Source organism: Hyaena hyaena, unplaced genomic scaffold, assembly GCF_003009895.1.
Source record: "Hyaena hyaena isolate Hyena2069 unplaced genomic scaffold, ASM300989v1 scaffold_88, whole genome shotgun sequence".
Taxonomy (NCBI): Eukaryota; Metazoa; Chordata; class Mammalia; order Carnivora; family Hyaenidae; genus Hyaena; species Hyaena hyaena.
Genome location: NW_024080720.1, coordinates 347,714 through 366,643, shown reverse-complemented (window position 1 = coordinate 366,643; position 18,930 = coordinate 347,714). Strand labels below are relative to the sequence as shown.

Below are 18,930 nucleotides of genomic sequence, written 5' to 3'. Positions count from 1 at the left end.
ATTCCCTTGCTTTTGGCGATAGGTCAAGTAAGAAATTGCTGCGGTGGAGGACAAGGAGGTTGTTTCCTGCTTTCTCCTCTAGGGTTTTGATGGTTTCCTGTCTCACATTCATGTCCTTTATCCATTTTGAGTTTATTTTTGTGTATGGTGTGAGAAAGTGATCTAGTTTCATTCTTCTGCATGTTGCTGTCCAGTTCTCCCAATACCATCTGTTAACGAAGCTATCTTTTTTGCACTGGCTACTCTTTCCTGCTTTGTCAAAGATTAGTTGGCCATACATTTGTGGGTTCAATTCTGAGTTCTCAATTCTATTCCATTGGTCTATGTGTCTGTTTTTGTGCCAGTGCTATACTGTCTTGATGATGACAGCTTTGTAGTAGAGGCTATAGTCTGGGATGGTGATGCCTCCCATTTTGGTTTTCTTCTTCAAAATTACTTTCGCTATTCGAGGTCTTTTGTGGTTCCATACAAATTTTAGGATACTTTGTTCTAGCTTTGAGAAGAATGCCAGTGCAATTTTGATTGGGATTGCATTGAACATGTAGATTGCTTTGGATAGTAATGACATTTTAACAATATTTATTCTTCCGATCCATGAGCATGGAATGTTTCTCCATTTCTTTGCATCTTCTTCAATTTCCTTCATAAGTTTTCTATAGTTTTCATCATGCAGATCTCCTATATCTTTGGTTAGGTTTATTCCCAGGCATTTACTGGTTTTTTTGTGCAATTGTGAATGGGATCAGTGTCTTGATTTCTCTGTTGCTTCATTATTGGTATATAAAAATGCAACCAATTTCTGTATGCTGATTTTGTACCCTGCGACTTTGCTGAATTCATGGATCAGTTCTAGTAGGCTTCTGGTAGAGTCTGTCAGATTTTCTATGTAGAGTATCATGTTGTCTGCAAAAAGTGAAAGTTTGACTTCTTTGTTAATTCTGGTGCCTTTTATTTCCTTTTGCTGTCTGATTGCTGATGCTGGGACTTCCAGCACTATGTTAAGCAACAGTGGTGAGAGAGGACATCCTTGTCGTGTTCCTGATCTCAGGGGGAAAGCTCTTAGTTTTTCCCCATTGAAGCTGATATTAGCTGAGGGCTTCGCATAAATGGATTTTATGATGTTTAAGTTCCTTCTATCCTGACTCTCTCGAGGGTATTTATTAAGAAGGGATCTACTTATCCTTTAGATCTCAGCTCAAAATTCATCTCTTCAGAGAGGTTTCTCTTTACTTACATTTAGTGTTATCCTCTTCCTCACACTCAAATGTTACTCATATCATCTAGTTTATTTTCTTCACAGAATTTATTACAAATTTCAAATATCACTTGTTGTCAAGCCATCAGAGGAGATTAGAAGTAAGCAGAAAGAAAGGAGTAAATAAGACTATATGAAAGATATATCCATATTTATATATTCTATGAATGTCTTTTAAATTAGAACTATATTGATTATGACTCTTTACTAAACATCTTACTTGTTTTCTAGAAATGACCAGTTACAAACCCAGGGCACAGTATATAGCTTTCAGTCTTTGGAGACCTTTGAAACAAATACCTTGTATAAATTTTTGATCTGGATACCTGCCACCAAACTAGTAGGTTCAGCCTCAAAATGCATGCTTGGAGTTTTTTCACAGCTTTTCATTTCTTGTTTTCTCCTTATTTTTGTTTCACCAAACCAGTATGAAGGCTATAAAGAAAGTCAAAATGTAATTACCAAGATGAGTTTTAAGAAATGAAGCATTCCATCTGAACAGACCTATAGTGAGTAAAGTGATTACTTTTAAATCCCTGCCTACAAAGAAAAATCCAGGACCAGATGTCTTTACTTGTACCAAACACTTAAACAAGAATTATAACAATCTTTCACCAAGCCTTCCACAAAGGGTCAGAGGAAGGAGCATTTCCTAACTCATTCTATGAGCTCAACATTAGTCTGGAGGCAAACACCAAAGTCAGACAATGCCATCACAAGAAAAGAAACCACAGACCAATGTCGCTTCCTAATAATGGATCTAAAAAATATTTTAAAAATTACTTGCATACTGAATCCAATAGCATCTCAAAGGGGACATACATCATGACAAAGTGGGATTTATCCCAGGAATGCAGAGTGACTCAACACAGGAAAGTTGATCAATGCATATTGATTTTATTATGCTAAGCAAAATAAGTCAGTCAGAGAGCCATATGGTTTCATTCATACGTGGAATTTAAGAAACAAAACAGCTGAACACAGAGGAAGGGGGAAAATAGAGGGAAGAAAACCACAAGAGACTCTTAACTATAGAGAACAAACTGTGGGTTGCTGGAGGGGAGGTGAGTGGGTCATGGGTTAAATGGATGATGGGTATCAAGGAGGCACTTGTGTTGAGCACTGGGTGTTACATATAAGTGATGGATCACTAAATTCTACTCCAGAATCCAATATTACACTATATGAGAAATAATTAGAATTAAATAAAAATATGAAAAAAAACAAATATCACTGCAATATATCACACTAATAGAAAAAAGGGAAAATACATAATCATTTCAACTGATGCAAATAAAGTCTCTGACAAAGTGTTTCATGATAAAAACATTCATAAAATTAGGAACAGAAGAAAACTTTCTTGAAATTCACTAGAGAATTTATGAAAAAACCCATAGCTAATATCATGCTCAAAAGTGAAAGCAAAAAAGGAAAATGAAAGTGAAAAAAGGAAAGGTGAAGTTGGAAAAGGAAAAGTGAAAGCTTTTCCTCTAAAACCAGGAATAAGACAAGAATACCTGCTTTCATCTTTGCTATTCACCACTATCCTGGGAGTTTTAGCTAGAGCAAGGAGGCAAGAAGAAGAAATAAAAGGCATCTAAATTGGAAATAAAGAAGTAGAACTATCTGTATTTGAAGATAACATGATGTGACATATTAAAGAGTCCAAGGAATCCTCCTCTAAACACACTAGTAGAGTTAATAAGCAAATTCAGCAAAGATGCAAGATAAAAGATCAACATGTATACATCAGTCATGTTTGTATATACCAGCAATGAACAATTCCAAAAGAAAATTCTATTCTAATAATTTTATTTATAATAAGATTCAAGAGAGTAAAATACTTAGGAATAAAGTTAACCAAATAGGTGAACAATTCACACACTGAAACTATAAAACTTCAGTGAAAGAATTTAAGAAGACTTATATAAATAAAAAGTCTTGGACTAAAAGACAATCTTTTGGTGGAGGAGGGATGATTCTGAGATCATCAGTGGGTGCTCTACACTGATTTGCAGTTCTCTGCATCACCCTGGGCTCCAGGTGCCCAAGGTGCAGATGTTCTCTTTTCTGGCTCCCTTCCTTTCCTGTCTCATCTTTCTCCTTCCTGACCCTTCTAGGTAAATTCCAAACCTTGTGAAAGACAGTATTTTTAACATGGCAATATTACTTAAAGCAATCAACAGATTCAATGTAATCCCTATAAAAATTCTAATGGTGACTTTTGCAGATATACAAAAGCTGATTCTCAAGTTCTTATGGAAACATCAGGGCCCCCTCATAGCCAAAATAATCTTGAAAAAGAAGAAAGTTGGATGACTCGCACTTTCATATTTCAAAACTTACTATAAAAATATAGCAATCAAACACTATAGTAGGGACATAAGGATAGACATATAGGCCAATGGAATAAAACGGAGGGTCCAAAAATGAAACCATACATCTATGTCCAACTGATTTTCAACAAGGGTGCTAAAACCATTCAGTGGAAAAGAATGGTATTCAGACAATGAGATATCCACACTCAAAACAATGAAGATGAATCCCTACCTCCCATTATAGAAAAATTAACTCAAAATTGATCAGTGATCTAAATTTAAGAGATAAAACCATCAAATTATTAGATGCAAACACAGGGGTAAATTCTGATGACTTTGGATTTGACAACGGCTTTTTAGATATGACACAAAACACACAACCAACAAAAGATAAAAAGTATTTAACTGGTTTTAATCAAAGTTAAAAAATTATTGTGCATGAAAGAGTACTATGAAGAGAGTAAAAAGAATATATTTGCAAATTATGTATTTGATAAGGCTCTACTGTCCAGAATACATAAAAAGACAACCCAGTTAAAAAATAGTTCCAGAACTTGAACAGACATTTCTGTAAGTAATATATCCAAATGGCCAATAAGCACCTGAAAATATCTCAACATGATTAGTGTTTTTTTTCCTCATCAGGGAAATGGAAATCAAAACCATGAGATACCACTTTATACCCATGAGGATGACTATAATAAAGGAAATAAAGAATAACAAAGGTTTGTGAGGATGTGGAGAAATTGGAACCCTGGTACATTGCTTGTGGGAATGTACAAATGGTACAGCCACTGCAGAAAACAGTTTAGTGGTTCCTGGAAACATGAAACAGAATTATCCCAAGTGCTAGCAGTTCCATTTCTAGGTATATTCTCAAAAGAATTTAAACAGTTATTCAAGCAAATACTTATAGATACTACTCAAACAGCCAAAAGATATCCTACATGTCTGACTACAGGTTGATAAAGGAATATATACATATTCCTTATATATATAAGCTTATATATATAAATTTATATATATTTATATATATGTATATATTAATGAAATATTATTCAGCAATCAAACAGAATGAAGTGCTGATACATACTAATGGATGAACTTCAAAAATATTAATTAGTGAAAGAAGCCAGACCCAAATAGTCATATATTATATGATTCTATTTATATGAAACATCCAGAATAGTAAATCCTTGGGGGAAAAAAAGCAGATTAGTGGTTGCTAGGGGCTTGGGATAGGGAAAAATCCAATGTGACTTCTTACTGGGTATAAGGTTTTATCTAGGTGTAATGTAAATAGTTTAGAATTAGGCATGTACAAGTACATTGTAGTTGTACTAAATTCCACTTTTTTTTCCACTTCAAAATGGTTAACTTTAACTTATATGGATTTCACCTGAATTAAAAATTTTAATGTGAAAAAAGAAATGAGACACTATAATACCTGAAGATAATTTGGCCTGGTTTACTCTGTGGCTACTACATACTTTCAAGGATTGAATTTTAATTCAAAATTATGTATGATTTGTATTTCTAGGACTGAGAAGCAACAATTCTTTTGAAATGTTTAGGAAGGGAAGACAAAATGCAATTACTCAACAATGAAGTCATGGCCAATGCATTTTACCACACTTGGTCAGAATACCTTCTTTTTGCTATGTAATTATCCAGTAATGGTAAGGGGGCATAGAGGGCAAAACTTAGATATCCTACTCTAAGTAAACTGATCTAATTCTTGAAAGTAAACAGGTGGTGAGAACACAGATATGGGAAATACTTAATCATAATATGCTACTCACTAGGATCTAAGAAATCATCACATATTATTTAGTTGGGAACAGCGTTTGCAGATTTTCAGATTTCTTTACTCTCCAATCTAATCCACTGTGCACCACGTGGCTGAAGAAGACTTCTATTACTCACAATTGTTAATGTATGGGGTTTCAGTGTCTTATTCACAGATACTGTGCATTTGCATATGTGGAAGGCTTTAAGAGGTATCAAGAAATGGTTAGTATTTTCATATGGGCTGGTAAGCACATGAAAATGATTTTGCATCTGACCTTTTGATTTGACTGTCAATATATGCAATAGGTTCATAAGGACTATGGCTTTTTGCAGTTAACAGCAGCATTACTCACCATAAGAAAAAAGTACCATGGCTGGGGCACACCATACAGCCCTGGAAAGACAGTTTCTATATACCAGGTCACAAGGCCGTACAAGACAGCATCAAGTAAAAGCATTACCAAAATATAGCCAAAAAGGAAGTTATCCTCAATGCTGACTGGTGTCCAAATGTTATCCCACTTAATACCAATTTCTGAAATAGAAAGGAAATAGCATAGATGACAGCTCTGTGAAACAGTAAAGAAAAAAGGCTGATACTCTAAATCCTGTCACTGTAAGTGATCTGTATGTTGACACCTTTATTATTTAAGTCGTTCAAGAAAATAAAAATGGTGGAATATGTAATCATAAGGTTTCTGCCTCTTTCCTTTCAAAATGTATAAAAATAAATAGGAATGACTGAGACGAGGTCAATGAATGAGACAAAAATAAACAATAACAAAAAAGTCAAGAAAAAAGCAGACCTAGTAGATCCTATTTTTCTATCCCTTCATACTAAATTCACAGTTAAACTATCATCAGGATACACACATCTGGAAAAAGATTCAACAGCACTAGAGACGGTTGATGACTACCAAGCAGAAGAAAAAGAGGTTTTGCTTAAATATAGTTCCGATAGAAGGGACAAAGAAAGTCATCCATAAAAGGGAGGAGAAGTAATCTTTTGTTTTATTTCTTCTATTTCTGGACAGAGTGCAACACAACTGGAAAACTTGCAGTGATCTCCTAATTCAAAGACACTTCATGAATACAGCCAATGAAACTTGCCCTCTCTTCAACTTCAGCCTCCCTTTCCTATCTATAGACCAGTATCATGAAAAGAATATTCATCAGCACTTTGAATAACAAGTGGGTCTTTGAAAAAGCTATAAAAAAGACAACCATCTAAGACAAAATTATTTAGTAGAATTAAAAATTTCCAAATGAAAGCCAATTTGAGAGGCAGTGAAGAGCAAATCTGAAACAATAACAACAACAAAAATGGTAGAATGCAAATTTAAGGAAGTCTGCGGGACTTTGAGAAATCTTCCCACCCAGAACACAGTAGCAGTTCCCAAAAGAGAAGTAAGTAATACAGAAAAGAAACAATAATTAAATTAAATGAACTAACTCAATAAAAAATAACTCATATAGAAAAACAAAAGCGTACATCCTGTTGCAGACTAAGTCAATGAAAGATAAATTCTAGTGAAATTTTAATGTTTCATGTATAAAGAAAGAATAATGCAAGTATCCATAAATAAATTATATGTATATTCTTCTGACTATGTGTTCACTGGGTGAAAAAATTAAGTCCTCAATTGTCTTCATTAATCAATAAATGTAATGAAATTTCCACTAAATCACCTAAGATTTTTCATAGATTTTGACAAAGTGATCCTAAAGTTCAAGTGGAAAGCAAAGTGACAAGAATAACTAAAAACAAGCTGTGGGAACACAACTAACATATTAAGATTTGTTATAAAGCTATGGGCAAAGCCATTGGAGTACTGACACAAAAACAGAGTAAAAAAGATCAACAGAATGGAAAAAAATCATCAAAAACCGATACATGCATATATGGAAACTTGACATAAAACAAAGGTGGAATTAGAAACCGGTAGAAATCAACAAACTATACAATAAATGACAGTAATAGCTCAATTTTCATATGGAAAATAAAATTAGGTTCTTACCTCAAAACCAATTAGAAGTATCAACACTATGTTTACTGAGTTATCATAATAGTAATAAAAATTAAGCTGTGATTATCTTATAGCATTTTTATATTGAAAAACGTATTTACATTAGCATGCATACTGTTGGAGCAAATATATGTGTACTATTATGGGTAATAGCAAAAAAACTGGAAACCATTTAAATAAGTATTGCTAGAGAACTAATTATAGTGCTCCTTCATAAGAGACTATTAAACAACTTTGTAAAAAATATGAACATCTATCTATGTGAGAAAAGGTCTAATAAATTATTAGGTAAATAAAACAAGTGGTAGAATAGGTTTAAAATTACTTTACTTAAGAGTATAACTGGGGGCTTACTGTGGAGAGATGGAGAATTTCTAATTTTTCACCCCTCTGATATTTTTAGTTCCCATAACTGTCTTTATAATAAATTAACAAATCTAGGGATAAATAATTTTTATAAAATTTTCTTATCTCTTTATCCATTGTCCAACCCCTCCCTACCCCACTGCCTCAATTTCACCTTTTTAGGAATCAAAAAGCAAGGACAAAATTTGCAAGGCAAACACTTACGTTTTAATTCCAACTTGAGCAGATGACTAACCCCCAGTGCCAACGCAACATTTGAGCTGAGACAGGCAGCCACCTTTTGAGTGAGGGTTATAGGTCCGTAGTAATGGGAAATGGCATTATATGGAAAGAAACTGGCAAAATACAGGAGACTTCCAGCAGAAGCAGCCAAATGGGCTGCAAATAACGAAATTATAAGCTCAGTTCAAAGAGTATACAGCACAATGAATTACAAATAAACTTTTTCTACTATATCATAGGAACAGAATGTAAGCTCTAAGAGGGAAGGGAATTTGTCTTTTTCACCCTTGTATCACTGATGTCTGGCACACACTCTGTGCTCCGTGAGTATGTGTTAAATATATGAATTAATTAACAGTTAATGTATAGGATATTTACAGTCATTTAAACAAAAAGAGCTCTTTATGAAGTTTTAAACACATGCTTCCAATTTAAATCATGATTCCCAAAATAAAGAATAGTTAAATAAATATTTAACTACTGAGGGTTAGATGTAGTTAGGTCCATAAGTATGGGATCCTATAGGCTAGAAAAAGAATTCTTGTTAAGATTATCATTGAGATGACAAAAATCAACATTGATGAAGAAAATAAAAACACTCAAATCAAACTACAATATTATGAACTGTCTTTTTCTTTCTTTAAACTGCTTTACTGAGGTAAAACTGACATATAAAAAGCTGTACAAATTTAATGTAAACAACTTGAGTTTGGAGGTAGGTGTATTATCTGTGAGCATTTGTGATTACACCACAATCTATACTATAAACATATTTATTACCTCCCAAAGTTTCCCTCTGCCTTCTTTTTTTCCCTCTGCCTTCTTTACTTGTTAATTTTTTGGTGATATGAACAGTTAACATAAAATGTACCTCTTAGTAAGTTCTTTTTACAATACAGTATTATTAACTATAAGCACTATGTTGTACAGTAGATCTCTAAGACTTACTCATTTTTGCCCAATGAAACTCTGTACCTTTTGACTATTACCTCCCAACTGCCCTTTATCCCAACCCCCTGGCAACCACCATTCCATACTCTCCTTCTATAAGTATGACTACTTTAGATTCCTTAGATAAGTGGTATCATGTAGTATTTGTTTTTCTGTGTCTTGCTTATTTTGCTTAGCATAATGTCATCCAGGTCTATGTTTTTACAAACGGCAGAATTTCCATCTTTTATAAGGCAAAAAATACCCCATTGTGTATATATATATATATACCACATTTTCTTTAGCCATTCACCTGTCAAAGGACATTTAGGTTGCCGTAAAGAATATGGGAATGCAGATATATCATATATTTATTTTTAAATTTTTATCTTTTTATTTCATTTTTTCCCATCATGATAGGTACAATCTTTAATCCCCATCCCATTTCCCCCATCCCCCTACCTATCTCCTATTTGTTCTCCATAATTAAGAGGCTGTTTCTTGGTTTACGTCTTCTCTTTTTTCCCCTTTGTTCATTTGTTTCTTAAATTCACAAGACTGAAATCATATGGTATTTGTCTTTCTCTGACTGATTTATTTCGCCTTGTACAATGTTCTGTAGCTCTATCCATGTCACTGCAAATGGTAAGACTTCATTCTTTTTTATGGCTGAATAATATTCTATTGTATTTATCCATTCAGCAATTGATGGACACCTGGGCTGCTTCCATTTCTTGGCTATTGTAAATAATGCTGCTATAAACATAGGGATTCATGTAACCCTTTGAATTAGTGTGTTTGTATTTTGGGGGTAGATAATCTTTAGCGAGATTACTGGATCATAGGATAGTTTTATTTTTAACTTTCTGAAGGGATGGGAGAGCACTGAGTAATGTACAGAATTGTTGAATCATCATATTGTATACCTCAAAGTAATATAACACTATGTTAATTACATTAAAAATAATAAAATAAAATAAAACCCCAGAAAATCTGTTACAGATTGAGTCTTACACTTACCTTTATTGAAGAACGTGCTAACCATAAAGGCAAAGAATATTGAAGCAATGGCATAACACATAAGAAAAACAAAGATGAAACTACCATCACTGAAGCGAAAGAATGGCTCACTGATAATCTACAATAAAACAATTATGACATCATGTAAGGTACACAATAAATATTGGCACATAAACACAAGAGAAGAGGGAGAAAATGATAGCCCTGATGAGATCACTGCTCAGTGAGAAGGAAAGTTAACTAAGTAACTTATTTCTTATGGAAGGGCTTACGTTGATCTCAGAGATACAGTAGTCTGAGTTTCCATAGCAGAAATAAATAAAAGCTATATTCCATCCTTCTGGCACCTGAGACCAATCAGTTCACACTATAATTACCTTTTCCCTTCCAAAGGATACCTAGAGTAGGCTAAGATGCTCTAGAAAGAAGATGTCTAATACAGAAGCCATCAACCCATTAACCACCTGTAGTTCTGAGTACTTAACATGTAGCTAGTCTGACTTAGGAACTAAATTTTTATTTTCATCTAATTTTAGTTATTTTTATTTAACCTGAAAAATGAAAGCACTGTCAAATACAGATCAAGCATTTCTGGGGGATCAAAATATAGTGTATGAATTCAGATGTGTTTTAAGTATAAAACACACACTGGAGCATTAAAAACAGTACAAAAAAGAATATAAAATATTTCTTAATTTTTTAAATAGGTTGCATGTTTAAATAATATTTTGTACATATTAGGTTAAGTGTAAAATATTATTAACATAATTTCACCAGTTCTTTATGGTTTTAAAAATTTCTAGTGGCTACTAAGAAATCAGTATTACACATGTGACTCATGGTATGTCAACTGGACAGCATGAAATTAGACACTTGCCTTGGCACAGAATAAAACACATATCAAAGAGATAATAATGACATAAAAAAAGAAGTATGTGAAGAAATAGGCAGCCCAGATGATCCAGTTTCTAAGTCCAATGATAAGCTGGTACTCCTATAGAAAAGTCAACACAAGTCAAATATTGCATGTTATTAATTCATACTGCTTATATGCATTTTTCTATTGAAATTCCCATAAAATCTATGTTACTGGTTAACATCATCTCCATGTTATGAATGAGAAAAATCAAGGCTCAGAGTGTATGCTATTGAAAATTATGCAGTTAAGGCCACTGCTGGCATTAAAATATATTTCTCCTGAGTTCAGAGATCTTTATTACTACACCTAGTACTGAACCAAAAAGGAAAAACATTTAAAATCAAACATTGAAGGGGCACCTGAGTGGCTCAATTGGTTAAGCATCTGACTCTTGGTTTCGGCTCCAGTGATGATCTTACAGTTTGTGCCTTCAAGCCCTGGGCAGGCTCTGTGCTGACAGTGTGGAGTCTGCTTGAGATTCTCTCTCTGCTCCTCCCTGCTATCTCTCTCAAAATAAATAAATAAATAAACTTTAAAAAATTAAACTTTGAAATATTAAGATCTCTTTTCTATTATACTGTACTTCCAGGAATATTACAGAAATATGTCTACGTTTCTTTATAAGTCCAATTGTACAGTAGAAGCTGACTGTACTTGTTCCTTATAGGCAATGTGTCTTTTCCCCCCTCTGGTTGCTTTCAAGATTTTCTCTTTGGTGTTTCATTTTCAGCAGTTTGAATATACTACGCCTGTCCGTCTGTCTGTCTGTTTCTGTGTATGGTATTTATCCTGCTTTGTGTTCCCTTAGACATGTAGTTTGATGTCTTTTATTAATTTTGGAAAATTCTCTGCCATTGTTTCTTTGGCTCTATTCTCTCATCTCCTTTTCTGGGGATTTAAATTATGTAGATATTATACCATTTGATACTGTGATATTGTCCTACACTTTTGGATACTTTCTTCTGGGTTTTAACATTTTGTTTTCTCTTTGCATTTCAGTTTGTGTAATTTCAACTGTCTTATATTCAATTCTATGATTCTTTCCTCAAGTTAAGTCTAGTAATGAGCCTGCCAAATGCATTCATTTTTGTTAGCATGGTTTTTTTTTGTCTAGAAATTTTATTCGACTCCATATAATTTTGATCTCTCTGATAAATATCATTACCTATCTGATATTGCATGTTATCTACAATTCATAAAAGAGTTAACAAAGGAGGCCTGAGACTACTACTTTTAGAAAGGTATATATGTAAGTTGGCCCTTGGCTGATATATGGGAAGTTGTCTAAACTGTTCCCTATGCTGATACAAAATTTTCCCTAAATAAGGGTAGGTGACTGTGCCAAAACTGTACAAATGACATGGTTTACACTGAATACCTGCTCTCTAGGAGTGTGGAATTTTGGTGCAGTCTAGGCAAAGGGTGTCTACATGATCAACACGCCCCCTGCCCCCATCAAAACCTTGGGTGGTAAATTTCTTTTTTTTTTTTTATTTTTATTTATTTCTAGGAGAGAGAGAGAGAGCGTGAGCAGGGGAGGGCCAGAGAGAGAGGGAGACACAGACTCTGAAATAGGCTCCAGGCTCTGAGCTGTCAGCACAGAGCCCGACGCAGGGCTGGAACCCACAAACCGCGAGATCATGACCTAAGCGAAAGTCGGACGCTTAACCGACTAAGCCACCCAGGCGCCCCTGGGTGCTAAATTTCTAATTGACTTCCTTGGACATGAACAACACAAACACATTGCTGGATTTTCACTGCTGGGGCAAGAGTGTGCTCTGTGTGACCTCTTGTGGAGTTACTTGAAGAAGCCCGCAGGTGAATGCCTCCAGGTTTTGCCTGTGTCATATTCTCTTAACAGCCAGCTATGTTTAATTACTATATCACTACAATAAATCCTAGCTGTGAGCATTAACTATACACTAACTGCCATGAGTCCTTCTAGAGAATTTGAGAAACTGGAATGTCTTAAGGATCCTGAAGATAGCTACCTTTCTCTTGGAGTCTTTAAATTATTAATTACAGTAATTTATAATTCCTTGTCTGATATTTCCAACATCTGCATCTTACCTGTATCTGATTCTGATGATTGATTTGCTTCTTTGGACTATGTTTTCTCTTAATTTTTGGTGTGCCTAATAATTTTTTGTTGAAACCCAGACGTGTTATCTAGGGCAGGAGATACCAAGGAAAATAGGCCTAAGATGTGGGGATTTAAGTTAATTTAGCCAAGAGCTGAGTTGTCTTAGAAGTTCCCTGTTACTCTAGTTACTAGACTTCAAATTCCTCCAAGGACCCTTTTTGTTTCTCTGTATGCCTTCAGGTTTTCCCTTCCCGCTGCTCCCAAGAGATAATTTTCTTTCTGAAATTCTGCCAGCTTAGAAAATTGATAAATGACATCAGTTATTCACTCTTCCTGTTTTGTATTTGCTGCTATGGGGATGTAACAACTACCCACCAATAATAAATATTTAGAAATAATCTAACTCTCCATATGAAAGAAAATCACAGGCCGAAAAACATCTTTACAGATGAACATGGAGGGTGGAGTGTGAGACAAAGACAAAACAAAGCAGACTCTTTTTTTTTTCAGTAATCTCTCAAAAGTGAGTAAGCTCTCAGGGCTTGAACCCACAACCCAAGATCAAGCATCACACACTTCACTGACTGAGCCAGTCAGGTGCCCCAAAAGAGACTCTTACTATAGAGAACAAACAGAGGGTTGCTGGAGGGGAGGTAGGAGAATAGGAAGGGTTAAATGAGTGATGGGCACTTTTTGGGATGGGTACTGGGTGTTATATGTAAGTGATGAATAACTAAATTCTACTCCTGAAACATTACACTGTATGTTAAATAACTGGACTTTAAATAAAAACTTGAAATAAACAAACAAAAAGAAAATAATTAGGATTACCTTCAATCTTTTTTCCCGTTCCCAGACAATGGATCGCATGATGGAAAGTACAGTTGGAGAGAACATGAGTATGAATATCAAAGGGAGGATGCTACTAGTGATCCAAATTAATCCATCATGAGAATAAGCTGGGTGTGGAAATCTCTGAATAAAGATACTGATACTATCAAACAGTTTCTGGCTAGCACTGCTCTTATGATAGAGCATGATGGCTTTATCTATGGCATGCTGTATGGCCAGGAACCCTTCTCTGATGTACCCTGCATGATAAAACAAACACTGTCAAGTAAAACAGACTAAGGAACAGCTCAGACACAAATAACAAGGCAATTCAAGTAAGTCATAGCTTGTCACCTACAGAACATAAATTTACTGCTGTATCAATGCTAATTTGCACATAATTACTCTATCTATCATACTTTTGACATAGAAGGGATACTTCTTCAGCTGAATCTGATTCACGCCTCCCAAAATTACATATATTGAATGACAGTGGTAGGCTTGCTAATGCAATCTATATTTACAAAAAAGAATGCAGATTTAATTTAATATTAGAGAGATGAAGGCTTGGAAATGTAAATACAGCAATGAAGCTCGGAATCACAGATACATCCTATGGAACAGGGCAGAATGGCCCTCAAGAAAAGTTCTACTGAGCCAAAGTCAACTATACAACTAAAAGGCAACTTAAGGTTTAATTTGTTTTTATCAATTTTCTAAAATTGGAACTCAGATAATTAACTTTGCACATTTCTGTTTTTCTAATGTGAACATTCAAAACTATTAAGTTCTTTCTAACCATGGCTTTAGTTATATCCCCCCAGTTTTGCTCCCAAATCTTACCATGTCAAGTTTTCTTTATTGTTGAATTTAAAATATTTTATTTGTGACTTTTTTGACTCATGGATTATTTAGAAATGATTGTTTAATGTCCAAATATTTTTCTTTCTTTTCCTTACATAGTATATTGTCAAGTTGGTTTCCATATAACACCCAGTGCTCTTTCCAACAAGTGCCCTCCTCCATGCCCATCACCCCCTACCTCTTCCCCCCCATCAGCCCTCAGTTTGTTCTTGGTATTCAAGAGTTTCTCATGGTTTGCCTCCCTCCGTCTCCCCAGCTATTTTTTCCCCTTCTCCTCCCCCATGGTCCTCTGTTAAGTTTCTCCTGATCCACTTATAAGTGAAAACATATGGTATCTGTCTTTATCTGCCTGACTTATTTCGCTCAGCATAACACCCTCCAGTTCTATCCACGTTGCTCCAAATGGCCAGATTTCATTCTTTCTCATTACCGTATAGTATTCCATTGTATAGATAAACCACATCTTTTGATCCATTCGTCCATTGATGGACACTTAGGCTCTTTCCACATTTTGGCTATTGCTGAGTGCTGCTATGAACATGGGGGTACATGTGACCCTATGCATCAGCACTCCTGTATCCCTTGGGTAAATTCCTAGCAGTGCTATTGCTGGGTCACAGGGGAGTTCTATTGTTAATTTTTTGGGGAATCTCCACACTGTTTTCCAGAGGGGCTGTACCAGTATACTTTCCTACCAACAGAGTAGGAAGGTGCCCGTTTCTCCACATCCTCGCCAGCATCTAGAGTCTCCTGCCTTGTTCATTTTAGCCACTCTGACCGGCGTGAGGCGGTATCTCAGTGTGGTTTTGATCTGCATTTCCCTGATGAGGAGGGACACTGAGTATCATTTCATGTGTCTGCTGGCCATCTGGATGTCCTCTTTGGAGAAGTGTCTGTTCATGTCTACTGTCCACTTCTTTACTGGATTGTTTGTTTTTTGGGTGTGGAGTTTGGTGAGCTCCTTATAGATTTTGGCTACTAGTTCTTTATCTGATATGTCATTTACAACTATCTTTTCCCATTCTGTCAGTTGCCTATTAGCTTTATGGATTGTTTCCTTTGCTATATAGAAGCTTTTAATCTTGATGAGGTCCCAGTAGTTCATTTTTGCTCTTGATTCCCTTGCCTTTGGGGATGTGTCAATTAAGAAATTGCTGCGGTTGAGGTCAAAGAGGTTGTTTCCTGCTTTCTCCTCTAGGGTTTCAATGGCTAAAACAGATCTTTTACCTCTTTGGTTAGATTTATTCCTAGGTATCTAATTGTTTTTGGTGCAATTGCAAATAGGATCAATTCCTTGATTTCTTCTGCTGCTTTGTTATTGGTATACAGAAATTCAACAGATTTCTGTACATTGATTTTATATCCTGTGACTTTGCTGAATTCATCCATTAGTTCTATCAGTTTTTGGTGGAGATTTTTAGGTTTTTGACATAGAGTATCATGTCATCTGCAAAGAATTAAAGTATATCGAAAGCAAAACACTAAACCACAACTACATGAAGACAGAATATTGATGTAATAATTGAAAGGAGATTAAGGTTTACCAAATGTATAGGATTAAAAGTAGTTTTGATAAAATATAAATTTAAACAATTTCAAGTTAAGAATGTGTATACCCACATATATACATCTATAAAATATACATATGATTATATGCATTGGTTAGTATGCAACTAAGATAATAAAATAAACATGTTTAATGATTTGCTCACCAGGACTTCCTCCATCATTATAGGTTGGATTCCTGGGTCCTAGAGAGGGATGAATAGGAAAGAGTAAGGATGTCTCCCAGCCTATGCTTTCTGGCCATGTGACAGATCTCTGTATCCTAACCAAACGCAGATGATATTTTACCTAGAAGTAGCAATAGGAAACAAACAATGCTCAAAAACACATAAACTGAAATGTAAATATTAGAAATAAAGAAAAATTAAGTCCAGATGGGAAACCATGTGATTTAAAAGATGAGACTCTTCTGATGCCACGGTGATTCTGAATGCCTGGAAATGACAGAGACTCCAAGCACAACATAAATGCTCTGATCATAACAACATCTAAGGTCCTCTCAAAATGCAGACAGTTCACAAAAACAAGATATACATACGGCCCATATATATACATGAAAAGGTTCTCAATGTCACACAATAAAATAAATGCAAATTAACATTATGGAGAGACCTGTCTTACCCATCACACTGGAAAAATCAAAAGCTTAACAACACTCTCTCTTAGGGGAGCTGTTGATAAACAGGCACTTTAATAAATTGTGAGGTGCAAAATGGCACAATTATAATGCAGAAGCTGGCAATGTTTAATAAAAATTACATATTCATTTATGGTTTGATCTAGACTTGGAATATACACTTCCGACAATTTAAGAAAACATGCACAATTCTGTTGTAACATTATTTGTGGAAGAAATATGGGAATCAACCTAATTGCTCAGACACAGGAGATGGATGGCACAAACTGTGGAACCTGTATACAACAGAGAGCTACAGTCAGAAAACAAATTATACTAATCATACTAGATAAATGAAAAGATAAGGGAGCTCTAAGGTATCAGGTAGCAACAGGAGAAAGCAGCCACCAGCCCTAGGACTAAGGGAGGAAAAGCAACAATTACAATAATATTAATAATAATAATAATAATTTTTTCCAAAGCAGCTGTACTATTTTACCACCAAGAGTGCACAAAGGGTTCCAATTTTCCATACTCTCATCAATATTTGTTGTTTTTTTTCTCTCTCTCTTTTAAATAGTTTATTGTCAAGTTGGTTTCCATATAACACCCAGTGCTCATCCCCACAAGTGCCCTCCTCCGTGCCCATCATCCCCTTTCTCCTCTTCCCCACCCCCATCAGCCCTCAGTTTGTTCTTGGTATTCAAGAGTCTCTCATGGTTTGCTTCCCTCCTTCTCCCCAACTATTTTTTCCCCTTCTCCTCCCCCATGGTTCTCTGTTAAGTTCCTCCTGATCCAGTTATAAGTGAAAACATATGGTAACTGTCTTTATCTGCCTGACTTATTTCGCTCAGCATAACACCCTCCAGTTCTATCCACGTTGCTCCAAATGGCCAGATTTCATTCTTTCTCATTGCCATGTAGTATTCCATCGTATAGATAAACCACCTCTTCTTGATCCATTCGTCCCTTGATGGATACTTAGGCTCTTTCCATGACTTGGCTATTGTTGAGAGTGCTGCTATGAACATGGGGGTATATGTGCCCCTATGCATCAGCACTCCTGTATCCCTTGGGTAAATTCCTAGCAGTGCTATTGCTGGGTCACAGGGGAGTTCTATTGTTAATTTTTTGGGGAATCTCCACACTGTTTTCCAGAGGGGCTGCACCAGTTTACTTTCCCACCAACAGTGTAGGAGTTGATAGTAGCCATCCTAATGGATATGAAGTGGTATCTCATAGTTTTGATTTACACTGCCCTAATGATTAGTGATGTTGAGCATTTATTCATGAGCTTATTGGCTTTTCAGGTGTCTTCTTTCGAGAAATGTCTATATAAGTCCTTTGCCCATTTTTGAACTGGTTTTGGTTCTTGTTGACTTTTAAGAGTTCTCTACATATTCTGATATTATTCCCTTATCAGAAAAAAAGATCAGCAAATACGTAAAACCTTGGTTTGTGAACATAATTCATTTCTAGAAACATGCTTGTAGTCCAAAGCACTTGTATATCAAAGCAATTTCAAGAACCATTGCCTCAGTTGTGATCATGTGATATTCAGCATCACGAACTACTCATATTGCAAGACATTGGTTTATCAAGTCAAAATTTATTAAAAATGTTTGCTCATCTTGTGGAACACTCAATTAACTGCAATCCGAGGTTTTACCATATTTCCTTCAATTCTTTGGGCTGCCTTTCTACTCTGCGGCTAAAGTCTTTTCATGCACAAGAGTTTTTAATTTTCATGAAGTCCAATTTGTCCATTTTTTCTTTAGTTACCTATGCCTTTAGTGTCTTATCCAAAAAACCACTGCCAGAGAAGGACAAACATCATATGTTTGCACGTATAGGAGGATTAGGAGGAACTTAACTGAGGAACAAGGGGGAGAAGAAGGGGGGAAATGGTGGGGGAAAGGGAGAGAGGCAAACCATGAGAGACTCTTGAATGCTGACAAAAACTGAGGACTGATGGATGTGGGGGGGAGGGGGATGGGCATGGAGGAGGGCACTTTTGGGGATGAGCACTGGGTGTTATGTGGAAACTAATTTGACAATAAACTATTTGTAAAAAAAAAAGGTTAAGATAATAAATTTTAGTCATTAAATTAAAAAAAAAAAT

At 35.4% G+C, this 18,930-nt stretch overlaps 1 protein-coding gene across 1 annotated transcript in view; it reads right to left on the bottom strand.

Moving 5' to 3' along the window:
* Positions 1-15,354, bottom strand: part of LOC120233266 (ATP-binding cassette sub-family A member 3-like) — a 130,802-nt gene extending 115,448 nt beyond the window's left edge. The window contains exons 1-6 of the mRNA XM_039234412.1: positions 15,306-15,354; positions 13,763-14,022; positions 9,930-10,047; positions 7,962-8,135; positions 5,718-5,899; positions 1,556-1,690 (exon numbers count right to left, since the gene is read on the bottom strand). Of these exons, the coding sequence (XP_039090343.1) occupies positions 1,556-1,690; positions 5,718-5,899; positions 7,962-8,135; positions 9,930-10,047; positions 13,763-14,022; positions 15,306-15,354 (918 nt within the window). The remainder of the gene's footprint in view (positions 1-1,555; positions 1,691-5,717; positions 5,900-7,961; positions 8,136-9,929; positions 10,048-13,762; positions 14,023-15,305) is intronic.
* Positions 15,355-18,930: the final 3,576 nt, after the last annotated feature.